Below are 19,150 nucleotides of genomic sequence, written 5' to 3'. Positions count from 1 at the left end.
TATGATATCACATGAACTATACAAGATATCTAATGAATTATATAAGATGTCTAACTGTATAATATATTTTTTTTAACTGTTTGAGATAACTTAATATATAGATATAGAATATCTTATAAAGTTAATGAGATATCTTATAAAGTTAAAGAGATATCTTATAAAGTTAAAGAGATATCTTATAAACTTAAAGAGATATCTCAAATGCTTTTAATTATAAGATATCTTATAAATTATAAATTGTATAAGATATCTATATATATTTTAATTATATATTATGTAATTTATAAGATATCTTATATAAAATATGTTTATATAGTAATCTCTCTTTCGTATGGAATCCATGATACACTATAAGGTATTCATTATCTTTGATCATTGGCATTTATTTTAAGGATAGTTGTCTCATTGGCAATCCTACCATATATCATTTTTTTAATATGACAGAGATAAATGTAGTTTTCTGTGTGAATAACCCTTGCATTAAGTTGTACGTTCAGGCTAAAAATAAACTTGTAAATTTCAAGAATTAGTATATATATAAGAATTTATTTTGTAATAAGTTTCAAGAAAGAAAAAATAATGTATGTTGTTTTTGTATATTTAAAATGTAAAACATTTTCATAATTCATTTAAATGAGCAAAAATTCTTCAATTCATACTCAGAATTTACTGTCTTAAACAAATTCTACTGAAATCTGAAGAAGGCAGTACAAGTTCTTCAAGTCTTTAAACATGTAAATGCATACACATGTTTGCCACAGCCAATTATTTGCCTTGTAAGTCTTCATCCATGTAGTCTTTGAATTATTTGACAATTGTCTCATTTCTGTTTAGGCTTCACTATAATTCAATTTATTCAATGATGACGTGCTGACAACTTCTCCTCAAACAAAATGGCTTGTTCTGAACTTCTCTCAACATACTGAAAAGTAAAAATAACATTTATTATTTTTAAAGTATTCTTGACCTATAATGGTTTACTTTTATAAATTGTTATTTGGATGGAGAGTTATCTCATTGGCACTCATACCACACCTTCCTATACATTTTGTTTGAGTTAAATCAGCCATTCATATGACAAGTTTAGTTTGATAAATTTTGAATATATTATAAATTTTGAATTGGTAATTTTTTATAAAAAAAGATGTGGTTTGATTGCCAATGAGACAACTCTCAACAAGAGACCAAATGACACTGAAATTAACAACTGTAGTATAAGTCATAGTATGGCCTTCAACAATAAGCAAAGCTCATACCACATGGTCAGCTATAAACAGTTCCAAAATGTTCATTGTAAAACAATTCAAACAAGAAAACTAATGGCCTATATATATATAGCTAATATAAGTACAAAATAAGGAACAAAAAACAAATACATGAGACAGCCACAAATAACTACCACTGAATTACAGTCTCCTGACTTGGGACAGACACAATCATACATATTGTGGTAGGGTTAAGCATGTTAGGGGATGCCCAATCTTCCCCTTACCTTGGACTGGTGTCAATGTCAGATAAATCCAAAAGGGAATAAGGGAAAGGCCAAAGGTTAAAAAATTTGTGTACATAGGAACTAGACAAAATAATAAAAATATATTATGAAAAATTGTAAGAGTTTCACCTACTTTTGCTGTAAGTCACAAGCTCAACAAAAAAAAAAAAAAAAAAATCCTCCATGTTTGGTAAAAATCCAGGAAGATTTATGAATCTTATAAATGTGTTAAAAACTTGAACTGCAGACTTTATGTAATATAGACTAGAAGAAAAACTAACAGGAAATCAGCTTTTACAAAATTCTCTTCTACTAAGATCATGAAGATACTAATTTTCTATCATAAATTATTTTTAAGCTTCTGTCCATGTTTAGTAGACATCCAGGTTATTTTATGAAAGCTATTTAAATTTTAAAAACTTTAACCACAGAGTGAATGTCATGTTAACTGGTAGAAAAAATAAGTCCATTTCTAAGTAAATTATGGATAAACAGGATTTTACAAAATTTATTTTTTAAGGCTAGTTCAAGAAAGTTATTAAAATTGCAAAAGATCTGACCATAGAGTGAATATTTGTAAAAGGAGCCGATGACATAATGGGTAGCTTTTGTGACATTTTTTTAAATATATCTCATATTCTCAATAAGATATCTTTTTAAAAATTAACTTCTGGATACTATCTTATGATCATAAACAAGCTTCTGTCCAAGTTTGATTGAAATCGAGTATGGTTTAAGAAAGTTATTAAAATTTCAAAAACTTTAACCACAGAGTGAATATTTGTCGACGCCACCGACACCAATGACGATGGAATGTAGGATCCCTTAGTCTTGCTTTTTCGACTAAAGTCGAAGGCTCAACAAAAAGGAGAAACGACAAACACTTATGAACCACATCAACAATTTTAAAGGATATTAAAAAAAAAACAAAGAGTGCACACGCTAAAATATCAGGCCTTCTTTAATACATTGATATTATGTTGATAGTTCTAAATATAAAGCTTAACTACAACTATCACATAAATCAAACAAGAAATACATGTACACCTAATACTCATTCAATACACTTAATATAGTTGACTTTTGCTTATAGTTTAAGAACCAGATGCTCCACAGGGCACAGCTTTATACTATGGCAAAGGTTGAACCCTGAACGGTTGGGGCAAGTATGGACACAACATTCAAGTTGGATTCAGCTCTAAATTTGGATTGTGATTAAATAGTTGACACAGCATAAGTTTCTGACACAGAATGAATGTGGTCTAATGAACTTAAAAATTTTCTTTTGCTGTTGTGCAATTCACTATGCTGTTGAATATTAATCCTCTCAAAAAAATGTTTGAAGAAATTTTCTTTTTATTTATGAAATCAGAAATGAGAAAAATTAAAAAAAATCTGGTCAAAGAAAGATAACTCCAATTGAAAACTTCTTGCTATTGCACAATATTGTGTAATTACATATTTCTTGCTATTGCGCAATATTGTGCAATTGAAAATATTTGCTATCGCACAATACTGTGCAATTGAAGATTTCTTGCTAAATTGCTGAATACTGTGCAATTGAAAATTTCTTGCTATTGCACAATACTTATGTAATAATTTTGGATCCTGATTTGGACCAACTTGAAAACTGGGCCAATAATCAAAATTCTAAGTACATGTTTATTTCAGCATATCAAAGAAGCCAAAAATTCATTTTTTTTAAAAATCAAACTTAGTTTAATTTGGACCCTTTGTACTTTAATGTAGACCAATTTGAAAACAGGACCAAAAATTAAGAATCTACACACACAGTTAGATTTGGCATATTAAAGCACTCCAATTATTCAATTTTTTATGAAATCAAACAAAGTTTAATGTTGGACCCCAATTCAGACCAACTTGAAAACTGGGCCCATAATAAAAAATCTCAGTACATGTTTAGATTTGGCATATATCAAAGAACCCCAATTATTCAATATTTGATGAAATCAAACAAAGTTTAATGTTAGACCCCGATTTGAACCAACTTGAAAACTGGGCCAATAATAAACAAGAGGCTCTCAAAGGCCTGAATCGCTCACCTTAATTTTTTTGGTTAAACCTCTCATCAGTGATTATTTTGGCTTTTCAATTTATTTAAATGTTCTTTGAATTGTCCTACTTTCTTCAAAGGCAAAAAAAAAATCATTTTCTCCTATGTTCTATTTTAGCTATGTTTCTTGACATACAAGGAAATAAAATATAAAATTTATAATAGATACTCTGAAACTCATTAATAACCCAAAACTGCAAAATTTCTTTAAAACCATCAATTCAGGGGCATTATACCTGAAAAATCAGTTACCCAATTCGGCTGAAAACTTCAGGACAGGTAGACCTTGACCTTATAAATACTTTAACTTCTTGTCTTATTTGCTCTAAATGCTGGAGTTTTTGAGATATAAGCCAAAAACTGCATTTTACCCTGTGATCTATTTTTAGCCATGACGGCCATATTTTTTGATGAAATAGAAAATAAAACACAAACTTTATTTTATACACCCTACTGATCATTCAATTGAAGTTTGGTTGAATTTGGGTGAGTAGTTTTAGAGGAGAAGATTTTTTAAAGTTAGCAAATATGATGAACAAATTGTGAAAAAATGTCATTAAAGGACAATAACCCCTTAACCCTTTCCTCCATAATGACGCCTTTTGACGCCACCCCCTTTACTCCATAATGACGCCTTTTGACGCCTGTGTAGTACCTCAGTTGAAACACTTCGACTACAAAGTGTCTGCAGTTGACTTAATAAAGTTTGTATCCAATATGAAAAGGAATATCATAGGAATATCTGACTTAAATTTATTTGATGAAATAGTTGTTTTTCACAATGCTTTAATTAATACTTCAAATCATATGTTCAGCATTTTATCAAAAAAATCCTATGCGAATCAAGAAGGCAAAAAAAAAAATTCAATGGAGGAAAGGGGCTCGCGGGTCTAAATCAATTTTTTAATTTAATATAAGATTTTGCTATATTTTTGTATAAATTAACTTTGTCTTATACCTAATAGAAAAATGAAATAAAAAAATGGGGTCACCCTTCATTTACGCTCACAATCTGCCTTCGAAAAGAGCATGCATTTTTGCTAATGTCCTTTTTTTCTGTTGAACTAATAGGAGAAAAAGCGGTTATATATTAGACCGTTGGTTTTCCCGTTTGAATGGTTTTACACTAGTAATTTTGGGGCCCTTTATAGCTTGTTGTTCGGTGTGAGCCAAGGCTCCATGTTGAAGGCCGTACTTTAACCTATAATGGTTTAATTTTTAAATTGTTATTTGGATGGAGAGTTGTCTCATTGGAACTCACACCACATCTTCCTATATCTATATATAGAAATTAAAAAAGAACTAAATTACAGAAATGGCTAAAATTTTACAATCATTTAGTTTATGTACAGCTTTTTCGAAAATAACAATAAAAAATATAGGTCACCGATGAGTTAAAAAAGATATTTAAATTTTAATGCCAAAAAATGGCATTATTGCACCAAAGGGAGATAATTTGGAGCTTTTTCAATGATATCTACATTTTAAAAGTCACCTGGGGCCAACACGTATTGATTTTTTGGAATAATTTTTGTACCATATGATAAAGTCACAATTTCTTTAAAGGTAATTAATAAAATTTGTAATGATAAATAAACTTTTGATTTTTTTCTGAAAATTTTATACCCACGAGCCTCCTTTAGGGGTCAATTGACAATTTTGGTCATATTAACTTATTTGTAGATCTTACTTTGCTGATCATTTTTGCTGTTTACAGTTTATCTTCATCTGTAATAATATTCAAGATAATGACAAAAAACTGCAAAATTTCCTTAAAATTTCCAATAAAGTGGCAGCAACCCAACAATGGGTTGTTTGATTCATCTGTAAATTTTAGTGCTGATAGATGTTGACCTAATGAACATTTTTATTCCGTGTCAGATTTGCTCTAAATGCTTTCGTTTTTGAGATATAAGCCAAAAACTGCATTTGACCCCTATGTTCTATTTTTACCAATGGCGACCATGTTTGTTGATAGATCAAAACTTCGGATACAATTTATAAACTAGATACCCTAAGGAAGATTCAGTTAAGTTTGGAAGTATTTGGCCTAGTAGTTTCAGAGGAGAAGATTCTTGAAATAGTTTATGACAACAGACGATGACGACGGACTACGACGGACGCCAAGTGATGGCATAAGCTCACTTGGCCCTTTGGGCCAGGTAAGCTAAAACTCTAGGTACATTTTTAGATTCAACATGTTCAACATATCAAAGAACCGCAAGGATTCAATTTTTGTTAAAATCAAACTAAGTTTAATTTTTGACCCTTTGGGCCCCTTATTCCTAAACTGTTGGAACCAAAACTCCCAAAATCAATCCCAACCTTCCTTTTATGGTCATAAACCTTTTGTGTAAATTTCATAGATTTCTATTAACTGATACTAAAGTTATGGTGCGAAAACCAAGAAAAATGCTTATTTGGGCCCCTTTTTGGCCCTTCGTTCCTAAACTGTTGGAACCAAAACTCCAAAAATCAATCCCAACCTTCCTTTTGTGGTCATAAACCTTGTGTTAAAATTTCATGGATTTCTATTCTGTTTTACTTAAGTTAGAGTGCGAAAACTAAAAGTATACGGACGATGATGCAGAGGATGACGCCAACGTGATACCAATATATGACCAAAAAATTTCCATTTTTGCAGTCGTATAAAAAGTTAACTTTGACCACTGAACTATGCAAATAAGGTCAAGGTCAGATGACACTTGTCAGTAGGACTTGCACACCTTACAATCCCTCTATACACCAAATATGCAAGACCTATTGCTTATAGTATCCGAGATATCGATTTGACCACCAAAACTTAACCTTGTTCACTGTTTCATGAAATGAAACTGGGTTGAGGTCAAGTGAAAACCTGCAAGGTACGCACATACCAAATACTCGTAATAAAATTAACATTACAAAAAATCTTTTTTCAAGAAGTCACTAAACCATGAAAATGAGGTCAAGGACAATGGACATGTGACAGTCACAAGCACAACAAAATAATGTAAGTTTTCTTTGATGTGACCTCACCTTTAAAATAAGCGACTTCATCCATTGGCCAATAAATCTTTATATTTCTTTTCTTAGCTAGTTTCTATGATTTTAAGTCTGATTTTCTTCATATGATTCAATTGCTATTACTGTCCTGAAAAACATTAATTTAAAATCATGAATTAGGATTAACAAATAGGAATACTTTTGGAAAATATATATTAAGTATTAAACTATATATATAGCTAGGTAATTTTGGAATAACAAGTCAACCCTGCACTACAAATAAACAGTACAAAGAAAGATAACTCTGTTCATTTTATATGACATTATCAACAAAAAAAATGCCAGCTTTAAAAACTATGGTTTAACAATTGTTTTGGACTAAAAAAAAATTCAAAATGTAAAAATGTCTGATATGTGGCTTGGTGGAGAAAGAAACAGAAATAAGTCAACGGGGAAAGAATATCGGGGAAACTGAAAGTGACATAAGAAAATGGTTACACCATTATTTTCAGATAAAACCTGTTAACCTGTTAACCAGAATACGTGAATGATAGCTTTTCTGATGAATACATTCCTGATATGCCATTTACCGTAGTACATATAAATAATCAAATTTACAGAATTGGCTCAATTAGATGATCATTTTATTGGCACAAATGATACATTCATACAGTCTTTTAAATGAAATGGCGCTGAGGTAGTATTGGCACAAATGAGTTCATTTTTGGTGCAAAACGGTATATCCTACCAATATAGATCCCCTCAAACTGACACAATCACGAGTCGTCTCATTGGCACTCATATCACATCTTCCTATATCTTCATTCAGGAACTAATATAATTGTTGACACCAACAATTGCTGTCTTGCATTTTGGCTTTTCAAGTCCAGATATTAAACAGAATACAAAACTTACCATGTATGAGGTACAATTGTCCTGTATACACAAAACTGTGAGGACCCTGGATGTGGTTACTACATCATGTACAATCTTGGAACAGTCTGGTTCAATATCTGCAATAAAAAACATTATCATAACTGTTGTGGGTAAGAGTTTCAGTTTGATCAATTTATAATAACATACAAGTTAATAATCAAATCAAATCAAATACATATTAAACATACACAATAACAACAGCCTTAAAATTTATAACAAATAAGCTGTTAAGAGTCCCCTGCCCTCAGTTCTAATGACTTTTTCAAGAAGGATCCTAACTTATTTGTTTGTAAAGACGATGTCAGATGGATTTAGTAAATAATGAATTTTTTCTTCTTCATTTCTTATAGTTTTATTATATTCACAATACAGTAAAAAATGTTTCTCATCCTCTAGTATTTTACATTTATGGCAAGGTCGTTACTCTCTTGGGATTTTAAAATATCTCCCCTTTTATATCACTTATTCTAAATTTAGTGATTAATCTCCTTATCTGAAAATTAGATGTATTTATAGATAAGATTCTAGTTTGTAATCTTTTTTAAGTTTTAACTTTTTTATAAAGTAAAAATTTACTTTTATCATCAATGTTTTGAAATTTAGTTTGAATTAAATCTTCATTTCTATTTCTCATTTTTAACTTTATATCGTTTTTTATTTTATTTACATCTTTTATGTCCTTACAAATAGAAAGAATATTAAGGTCAACATTAGTCTCTTTAACAATATTTTTAGCATATGTATACCATGAGTAAGTTCCTGTCAAGTCTAGAGACTGTGCTAGAGAAAAAGCTTCCTTTAACAATGGATTAATATTATTTTAAATAGTCTAGCTAAATATAAAAGGGTTTGTGTTTTGATAAAACATTCTATAGGCAATCTTCCTAATTCAACTCTTGCTCCTAAATTTGTTTTTTTTCGTCAGCTCTAAAGTACTTTGTGATAAATTTCCATTACAGTTTATCAACATTCCCAAAAATAAATATTCTGTTACACATCTCTATGGCTTTATTCTCGTAGTAAATATGTGATGTTTCACTATTATGTTTTGACTGACTAAAATCATGGATTTAGTTTGTTTGTATTCAAAGAGAGTTGCCATTTGTTACAATATAATTTAACATTATTTAAACTGTTTTGTAGACCCTCTTTTGATTCTGACAGGATTAAAAGATCATCAGCAAAAAGAAGGACTTACCATTAATTGGCCAGTGAATTGTATCTCAATTAAGGTATGATTCATCATTTGATATATAATGAGGTATAATGTCATTTTTTATCCACAAAAAAAACATTAATAAATATTGAATGAAAACAGGGCGATTTGACTCTATTGGGGTACAAACTCAGGGCATACTTGACGGTCAGACCTGATACCAGAAATATTGGAACATGATTTCGTATATTGCTCCGCCATTGATGTAATTGATTCAAAAAACTTGTCAAATCAGAGACATATAATAGGTTTTCCTGACATGTTTAATCTTTAAAATATTTGGAATCTTTTATTTTTACCATTTATGCAGACCATATCAGATATATGTTTAAATTTGAGATATTACAAATGTTATAATACATACCTTTTTTTTTTAAATCAAAGATATCCATTAAATATGAGTACAAACTATATCAGCACCCCTCAGTTCAAAGATATAAGCAAATTATAACCAAGACAATATAATTTCCCTCCAAAAAAAGACATGTGACTTAATGAACCAATCATTATAAAGAAGAAAGAGTTGTCATACCCCAAACTTGTAAAACCTAACAGGTTATTACAAACCTAACTCATTGATCCATGAAGATAATCACTAGTGCATGACTTGAAACTACTCACTAAGTAACTTAGGATTAAAAATATTAACTCATCAGATATATTATTTAGAATATTGGTAAAGAATTTATAATTGTTTACCTCCACTTGTCTGTCTATAAGTTTATTCACTGGAAGTTTTGCAAGTTTCATGTGATATGGGGTAATCTGAATCTAAAAAAAATCAAATATAATTATTAAAATTTCTATTAAATGGGGAGTGCAGACATAATGCATACAAGTGTTATGTAATACCAAAATATTATGGTTATTGTGATAATTGTAATAGCTAATTAGTACAAGTATCTTAAAAACAAGAGTCGGATTTAGGGTGGGGGCCAGGCTCCCCAATTTTGGGAAAAAATTTGGTTGCTTATATTGGGAATCACTGAAGCATGACTTGAGTGACCCCCTTAGGCAGTCAGTGGGCCCCCACTTATGAAAAATTCTAGATCCACAATGAAAAACACTGCTGCCTTTAAATTGGTCAAGTTATAATTGAACTTAGAAATTGTGTTTCTATTCCTTTTTTTTCTTTTATAGTATAGTAGTATTAAACATACAACTGCAAATACTAAAATCAGCCAGTACTTAGCAAGCTCTCTCTGTTTAAATTTCTTTTCATGCCTTGTTTAAGTTTATCCAAAGTTATGTTCGTGTTGTGTCGGCTCTGTTTTTTGTTGTTGTATCAGCCATATCCAATATGCCATTTGATGAACTAATGGGAGATAACTCTATATGAGAAGCACTTCCAGAGTGGAGTGGGGGTCAGGATGGGGTAGGGCATCACTTTTTATGAGTTTTTGCATCTTACACCTCTCTTGGAACATTTCTATATGAGCTAGAAGCACTTCCAGAGTGGAGTGGGGGTCACAATAGGATAGGGCATCACTTTTTATGAGTTTGAGTGTCCTTTTGCATCTTTCACCTCTCTTAGAACATTTGCAATTGGGTCTTTATTGTGTAGTTACAGATAGATGTAATGTACAATAGCAGTTGAAGCTTTTTTATGTAGTAACAGGTAGATGTTTTCTATGATTTGTAATAATGGGGTCTTTTATACATATTTTTGCGGAATGGGCTTTGGTCATGGTTGAAGGCCATACATGTAGTGACCTATAATTGTTATTTCTGTTTCATTTTGTCGCTAGTGGAGGGTAACAAGTGTCTTATAGGCAATCATACCACATCATCTTTTTTTTTACACAAGGTCTATTTCGTTTTTTTTAGTCATTATTTACTCTGAATACCATATCAGATAGTGTATTCTTGTTGCAGTAGAGTATTCTGTGAAATGATAACAGATAACCTCACTTTGAAACAATGCTGTAGGCCTAAAACTGAAAATGGCACTAAACCTGTCTAAAAACCCAACATCTGTTGAAAGAACAATTTTCATGTATACCTGAATTTCAAGCAACTAAAATAACTTAAAAGGACTTTTAATATTCCTGCAGACATCTGTCCTTGCATGTAAAATAAACTGCACAAATACAATAGAAATGTTTTGTATAAGAGATACTAATTATACTTTATTTGTATAATGCACAAATAACAAACTGATTTATATGAAAATGAATTTCTTTGACACAATGATATCTTGCACTCACCCTTTATATCAACAATTAAACACTGGTCAATCATACTGGTCTCTGGATATTTATTTTAGGTCCTAACAAAGGTTACATCAAATAAATGAGCATTGTATTTTGGATTTTTTTAAGATTCAACCAAAAAATTGAAAACTACTTCAGATGACTATTATAAATATTTGCCAAATGAAGATTTGAAACTTTTAAACAATTGCTGATTCTATCTTTTTTTCAAAATGTTTCCTATTCAGTTTTTTTGGAAAACCAAAAGGAAATAAAAACTCATTTATACCATAAATTTGAATTACACACTCTTCTCTAATCCAGTAATATAAATACAAGATCATGATAATACATCAAAGAGATTTCCCTCCCAACCCCTCAAAAAAATAACCTTTAAAGTCTTACAGAGGTTAACTATGTCTAAAGTGAAACATATGAATGACCAGTGTAATGAGGTCTAGTGTTTTGTTTTCCAATGTTCTAAACATGATCAGTTTCATGAGGTTCCATAAATTCTATCTCAAGGATACTGTTTAACAAAACACATAAAAGAGTTTCATGCATGTTACCTCAGATGCTGTTCAACAGCCAACAAGAGTGCACACACTGAAATGTCTCGCCTTCTGTACTAATCATTGATATTATGTTGATAGTCCTAAGCATAAAGCTTTATTACAACTGTCACATAAACTTAACATTAATTATGATAACTAAACAAAGACCGATGAACCTTGAAAATGAGGTCAAGGTCAGATGAACCATGCCAGGCAGACATGTACAGCTAACAATGCTTCTATACAACATATATAGTTGACCTATTACTTATAGTTGAAAAAAAATAGACCAAAACCTAAAAACTTAACACTGAGCAATGAAGCGTGAAAATGAGGTCACAGTCAAATAAAACCTGCGCGACTAACATAAAGAAAATAAAATCATCATTTCCATACACCAAATATAGTTGACCTATGGCATATTGTATTAGATAAAAAGACCAAAACTCAAAAACTTAACTTTGACCACTGAACCATGAAAATGAGGTCAGGGTCACATGACATCTGCCCGCTAGACATGTACTTCTTACAATCATTTTATACAACAAATATAGTAGACCTGTTGCATTTAGTATGAGAAAAACACACCAAAACACAAAAACTTAACTATAACCACTGAACCATGAAAATGAGGTCAAGGTCAGATGACACCTGCCAGTTGGACATGTACACCTAACAGTCCTTCCATACACTGAATATACTAGCCCTATTGCTTAAAGTATCTGACATATGGACTTGACCACCAAAACTTAACCTTGTTCACTGATCCATGAAATAAGGTCGAGGTCAAGTGAAAACTGTCTGACAGACATGACGACCTTGCAAGGTACGTACATATCAAATATAGTTATCCTATTACTTATAATAAGAGAGAATTCAACATTACAAAAAATCTGAACTTTTTTTACAAGTGGTCACTGAACCATGAAAATGAGGTCAAGGACATTGGACATGTGACTGATGGAAACTTCATAACATGAGGCATCTATATACAAAGTATGAAGCATCCAGGTCTTCCACCTTCTAAAATTTAAAGCTTTAAAGAAGTTAGCTAACGCCGCTGCCGTAGCCGCCGCTGCCGGATCACTATCCCTATGTCGAGCTTTCTACAACAAAACTTGCAGGCTCGACAATAAAACTATTCCAGTAAATTATAAACATAAATGTTGCTTTTCCATAACATCATTGTGACGTCTTTTTGAATTGATATCAATAATTGTCAACAAAAAAACTTGGCCCATAATAAAAATTTAAGTGCATGTTTAGATTCAGCCTATCAAAGATTTATTTTTTGTTCAAATCAAACAAAGTTTAATTTTGGAACCCAACTTGGACCAACTTGAAAACTGGGCTAAAAATAAAAAAATCTTAAGTACATGTTAATTTCAGTAATCAAAGAACCCCAAGAATTAAATTTTTGTTAAAATCAAACTTAGTTTAATTTTGGGGACCCTTTGGACCTTAATGTAGACCAATTTAAAACAGGACCAAAAATTAAGAATCTATATACATGACTTACACAGTTAGATTCGGCATATCAAAGAACCCCAATTATAAAATTTTTGATTAAATCAAAAAAAGTTAAATTTTGGCCCCTTTGGGCCCCTTATTCCTAAACTGTTTGGACCAAAACTCCCAAAATCCATCCCCACATTCCTTTTGTGTTCATAAACCTTGTGTTTAAATTTCATTGTTTTCTATTTACTCATACTAAAGTTATGGTGTGAAAACAAAACAAAAATGCTTATTTGGGCCCTTTTTTGGCCCCTAATTCCTAAACTGTTTGGACCAAAACTCCCAAAATCCACCCCCACATTCCTTTTGTGTTCATAAACCTTGTGTTTAAATTTCATTGTTTTCTATTTACTTATACTAAAGTTATTATGCGAAAAACCAAGAATAATGCTTATTTGGGCCCTTTTTTGGCCCCTAATTCCTTAACTGTTGGGACCCAAACTTCCAAATTCAATTCCAATCTTTCTTTTAGGGTTATAAACCTTGTGTTTAAATTTCACAGATTTTTGTTCATCATACTAAAGTTATAGTGCGAAAACCATAAGTCTTCGGACGACACAACGTAGCAAACGATGACGCCAACGTGATACCAATATACAATTAATTTTTTTTTCAATTTTTGCGGTCCTATGAAAAGAGTTGTGCTACTTTGAGACAAATAATATGGGAAATCATATTGTTAGTGCTTTCAGCAGTCTGGCATAAGTTTGATTACCTTTATCCTCACTAATTAAGCCATTATTGGAGGGACAACATGATTATCATAGATATCATTAGATAACCCTGCTATTAGCAAAGGTGCAATAAAATGAACAAGGACTCATTTACTAGTATTAAGGACTGACATACTGTTCGTTAGAATAAGAAGGATACTTACAACCATCAATCTATTTTCCAAAGAATTACACATTTTCTATAATTTATTGACAAGTACAGACTCCGGCAAAACCAAATATCCACAAAAATGTGTAACCATAACAATAAATGAATCCACAGTCCCCATAATAAGTAGCTGAAGGATGTGAGACAGGTTCAGAAATTGTTTGTTCTTCAGCAGTATTTAATGTTGTGTCTTGTTGGATTGATAGGTTGCCACTTGTAATCCTCTTAGTTACTTTGCAGGGATATGATTGGGCTGTGTTATAAAGAAAACAAGGACAAGTTCAGAAAGAACAGTATTGCTAGCACTCCAACAAGTTGTGACTACATTAGAAGTCAATACAAATACTTTATAAATTATCATGGTCACAGATCGACAATATTGCCAATGTGTTCTAATGAGGGCCTTTTATAGCCAACTATTCTGTATGAGCTTTGCTCATTGTTGAAGGCTGTACAGTGACCTGTAATTGTTATTTTCTGTGTCATTTGGTCTGTTTGTGCAGAGTTCTTTTTTATATGTTTATATAATTCCTTTTGAAGTTGATTTTACACTGGTCAAGTTTAATCTCCTGTAGGTCTCAAAGTGATAAATGGAGTTTACATTTTGTAATCCATACAGCAATGATGGTAGTTTACATTTTGTAATCCATACAGCAATGATGGTATCACTTTACTAATTTGAGATACTTAGGTGAAGAGAAGTGATAGTATAATTAGGTATTTGCAATGTTTAACCCTTAAACCACTGCTGCTTCAAAAATTACCAGTGTGACTATTTGTCATCTCCAACAAACACTGTAAAAATAACACGTCTGGAGATAAAAATCCGTTTTTATTTACAAATCCAACAAAAATGGAGTAATATGAGTGAAAAATTGTACAAGTTTGTAGAAGCTTAAATGATTTCATATATAACATTAGTGAACAACCTTACATACACTTTAACAACCAAACATTCTGCAAAATAAACTAAACTGTTATGGGTAATAGCCAATATCAAGACCTTGTAAAATATAATGTCATTAACAAACAAAAAAGTTTAAACAGTTGTTAGTTGTCTATTATTGTCAATATGTAATTTCTTACATTTATTCAGTACTTGCACAACTGAACATGAAAACCCATTTTCCATTTTCCATAAGGTTGCAGAAAAACGTTATTTGTTTTCTTTGTTTCATCAGAATATAAAAAATCTAGAATGTTCACAGAATAACCATGTTAAATCCAGGATTTAGTGACATTTTTCACAAATTTTGACCAACTAGAAATCTGTAGTGATATAATTTCTACTTGTCGTCATCTGGTAATCATGTAACCATAGCTACAGCTGCATGTGTTCTTTATGTAAATGTTTTATAATAGTAATAACCATGTGACATGGATTAACCTGCGTGAGTCAGTGTAAGTTGTATATAAGACACAGTAAATTATTTCCTAGTCAAATGAAAATGAAATTACGTAAGAGAAAAGACTCTCAGGATTTCTGTCAACACAACATGAATATTCATGTTTCTGGATTTCTGTCAACACAACATGAATATTCATGTTTCTGGATTTCTGTCAACACAACATGAATATTCATGTTTCTGGATTTCTCTTTGGATTTTGTATGTTTGTACCCTTTGGTTTTACAAGAAATTCAGTGCATTTAAAGAAAAATATACCAGATCTTTATGTAGAATCTGAGTAAAATAACATGGGGGTAATTATAGTTATCCACCTCCTTGATCCTAACCCATGGTGTGATGTCTTTCATAGAGAAAAATGGGGTCAAGAAATATAACTTACAAATGTACCAAGACAAAAATAATGCACACTTTATAGTTTAATTTATTTTTTTTTAAATACGAAGTTTTATTATGCACTAGGTTTTAAAAAATCCCTTAACATTTAATAACTGTACTTATAATCTTAAATTTTAGTTTATTAAGCATAAATGTAATCTTTTTCTTATGTTTTAATATCTCACAACCATTAAGTTCAAAGTAAATATTAAAGTATGTATATATGTCACAACCTAAACCAAATCATTGTTTTGTTATTTTCACAGTTTGAGTATACTAATTTAGAAATTTTACATTTACTAGTGAGTAATTGTTTAATGCAGACCTTTAAAATAACTAATTGTTTAATAAGGGATGATCAAATACAATTATATGTTGCATTGTTACTGTCCAATCCCCAAAAGTATACAGACAGACAATTATATGTGCAGATTTCTCAAGTATATGCAGTTTTGTCACTATATACTTTTAATTTTCCCTCAAACAGAAACAGCAAGTTTCCATTTGAAGTACTGATTTGTTGTTTTTACTAAAACCGGTTTACTAGAAATAACAAAACTTCTTTTGGTCAATGAATGTGTAAACAATCAAATATTGCACTTAAAATAATAGTAAATATTTTGTACAAAGAAAAAAATATATATATTAATCTCATTAACATACATGTGATATCTCAGATTTTAAAACTAATTCAATTTTGAATGCACCAATTGTGGATACATTATTCATCATATTGCTGTTTGTTATTTGTAAGAAGTACCTGTAGGCTTTTTCTGATAATGATAGTATGTCATGCTTGTTTTGTTTCCATCCCACTTTTAATGTGCTTGTAAAACATCATTCTGGTCAGATTTAAGTAAGAAAATGTTTTAATAACCAGTGGCAGTGTAATTCAAAAATATTTGGAAAATATATGTAAATTAAATAAAATAATTTAAAACCCTACTAGTGCAATGACAGGCTTGAGCAGTTTCACAAATTAAGAGGGCCACTCAGCCAATCCGGTCTGATATTTCTATTCTATAGGCTGTTGTGAATTTATCCAATATGGATTCAATCTTTGAAAGCACTTAACAGCGTAAATAAATACAGCTTTTGTATATCACATGTATGCTATGATTTACATGTAAAATGGAAAAACAAAAAATATCAGGGTGTTATATCATAGTATAAATATTCTTTTGATTTATAAATACAACTTTATAAAATTGAGATTCATCCTAACCATTAAAACTGAGATTCTTACACAAATATTATGATGAAAGATGTGGAGTATATGTCTATGAGAAAGTTTATTATTATGCTTGTAGTAATTTGGTTTACAAATCCAACCTTACATTGTTGATAAATTTTTTTCTTCAAAATATCATTAAAATTTCCTCTATAAATCTCAATATATAGTAATGTAATAATATTATTCAATAATAAAAGTAACTACTTAAATGAATAATAGATGACAACTACTACAAAAAGACTCAATTCAATTTGTATTCAGTAAGTAAATCTACATGTACTTTACTTGCAAATTAAAGGATTCCTAAATTGTTTTCATTAAAAAGTGGCTAGGTAGCATCTAAACAAAATTATTAATACTCAACTTCATCAAGTTTTACCATCATTCCCTGAAAGCTCATAGTAAAGAATTAAACAAAGTTTACTTAATTGTAAGGTTATGCAACATAAACCTACATTTACATTTACTGGTAGCAGATTGCACGTAAGTAATATACAGAATAAAAATCATTGCATTTTTGTGTAGATCACCTATTGCACATACAGTATAAATTAATTAGAAAAAAATGTATTCTTAAATCAAATAAATTTTTAAAAATCAAATACATTTTTATATGCATCAATTTTTATAAAGCCTCCATCCTTTCCATGTATTTGTAAAATGTTAAATATACAGTTAAGATAATTTGGGAAAACATTTTCCACTATTCTATACATTAATGGTATAATTCAGTTCTATACATTAATGGTATAATTCAGTTCTATACATTAATGGTATAATTCAGTTTATAATTGTATGAAAATTACTGAGGTTAATTGACAACCAAGTTGAGTTTATGTCAATAAATAAAATAACAGCAAACAAATGCCAATCATACATCTTATATTTCTTCAGACTGAATGCCATCAATCATGATCAACTTAATATTAATAAATGCAACATTTCACCTCCTTCATAGAAACTGAAAATTACTACATCACTTAAAATAGAATAGAGAAAGTGTGAAAGAGACATGACCAATGAGCCTAAAAAAGTTCAGGGCCACCAATATGTCCTCAACCCAGCCAAAAAATAATTACCGGTATGTACCTGGTGGCCTCTTAAAAAAATGTATACTATACATAAAAGACAAGAATATTTTCAATTAAATATGTGTTTGACTGAAGACCACTACAATTAAAATATCTGATTCTCAAATCTTGTAGTGAGTTATCATTGTTCTACAAAAGACACAGCTTTACTTCAAAGTTCAAAAGACCAGAAAACAGAACATTCTAAAAACAGATTGTTATCTCATTTCAAAACAACATTTCTGAAAATATCTGAATTACAAATGATTTCTAGGTTTTCCACATGTAAAAAGGATGAAGGCTTCATGTTTTAATTTCAGCAGCTTTACTATATACTACTTCTTATCCATGTATACAAACACATTCATACTCAATAAAACATAGCATAAAACTTTCCATTCATGTGTTAATATTATAAGTTAAAAGGTGAAAAAATTCAAAAATCACATGATTTTATTTGAAAGAGGGAGATAACTCTCAGTCATTGTTGATTGGATAATCATCCAGTTACAAGCAATGTTGATTGGTTAAATTGGAAATCAGTTAATAAAATGGCTGTGCTACTCCATAACAATTCCATATCTATACAGTAACAAACATGTTGATTGGTTAGGTCTGCTATGTATCATGTCTTAGTTGATTGGTTAACAGTATAACCATGGTGATTGGATAAATTGAATATTCAAACGGACAAAAATTGATTGGTTAAATGTCTATACTGGCTTGTTTAATTGGTTTAAACTTAGAGTTTCTTGATGGTGATCCGTACCTGGGATCTATAGAATCTTGTTCATCACTATAAAGCCTGTCATCATGTTTATATTCATGCTCCCTACGTCTATCATATTCCCTATGTTCATTCCTTATATCACGTTCATGCATTTTATCGTAAGTTCGTCCTGCATCATGTTCATGTGAGTGTCTTTCACGTCTATCATGTCCACGTTCAGGAGACATTGAATGACGATGATGTTGTGAACCATGTGGGGCAGGCATTGTATTATGCCTGCTGAGAGACGTCGGGGAGTGAGGGCTGTGCCCGTGATGACGTGGCGTATGATGAGGTGTCAGATCAGGAGGATTAGCAGCGCGATAATAAACTTCTAAATATTCAGCTAAATGTTCACATGCATCTTCTAATTGGTTTTCATCCAGAATCACATCAAACATGTCCTGTAAATAAAAATAAATAAAAGGACATAACTAAATTTGAAGT

At 30.7% G+C, this 19,150-nt stretch overlaps 1 protein-coding gene and 1 long non-coding RNA gene across 7 annotated transcripts in view; both read right to left on the bottom strand.

Annotated features, from left to right (window-relative positions):
* Positions 1-591: 591 nt before the first annotated feature.
* LOC134694941 (uncharacterized) lies at positions 592-9,481 on the bottom strand. Of its 2 annotated transcripts, none has more exons than XR_010102655.1 (4): positions 9,403-9,481; positions 7,467-7,564; positions 6,585-6,699; positions 592-922 (listed from the first exon to the last, which is right to left on the bottom strand). It is a non-coding gene; the product is annotated as an uncharacterized LOC134694941 (long non-coding RNA). The 2 variants fall into 2 exon arrangements; XR_010102654.1 differs by lacking the exon at positions 9,403-9,481 and adding an exon at positions 9,068-9,166.
* Positions 9,482-14,659: 5,178 nt separating this feature from the next.
* Positions 14,660-19,150, bottom strand: part of LOC134694836 (voltage-dependent L-type calcium channel subunit beta-1-like) — a 51,440-nt gene continuing 46,949 nt past the window's right edge. For all 5 annotated transcript variants that reach the window (XM_063555908.1, XM_063555907.1, XM_063555905.1 and 2 more), the window contains 2 exons: positions 15,414-19,107; positions 14,660-15,358 (listed from right to left, as the gene is read on the bottom strand). In XM_063555908.1, coding sequence (XP_063411978.1) covers positions 18,640-19,107 — 468 coding nt within the window. In that variant the 3' untranslated portion in view covers positions 14,660-15,358; positions 15,414-18,639. The remainder of the gene's footprint in view (positions 15,359-15,413; positions 19,108-19,150) is intronic.

This window comes from Mytilus trossulus, chromosome 13, assembly GCF_036588685.1.
Source record: "Mytilus trossulus isolate FHL-02 chromosome 13, PNRI_Mtr1.1.1.hap1, whole genome shotgun sequence".
Classification (NCBI taxonomy): domain Eukaryota; kingdom Metazoa; phylum Mollusca; class Bivalvia; order Mytilida; family Mytilidae; genus Mytilus; species Mytilus trossulus.
Note: the sequence above shows the minus strand (reverse complement) of the source record. Positions and strands in the feature narration are given on the sequence as shown.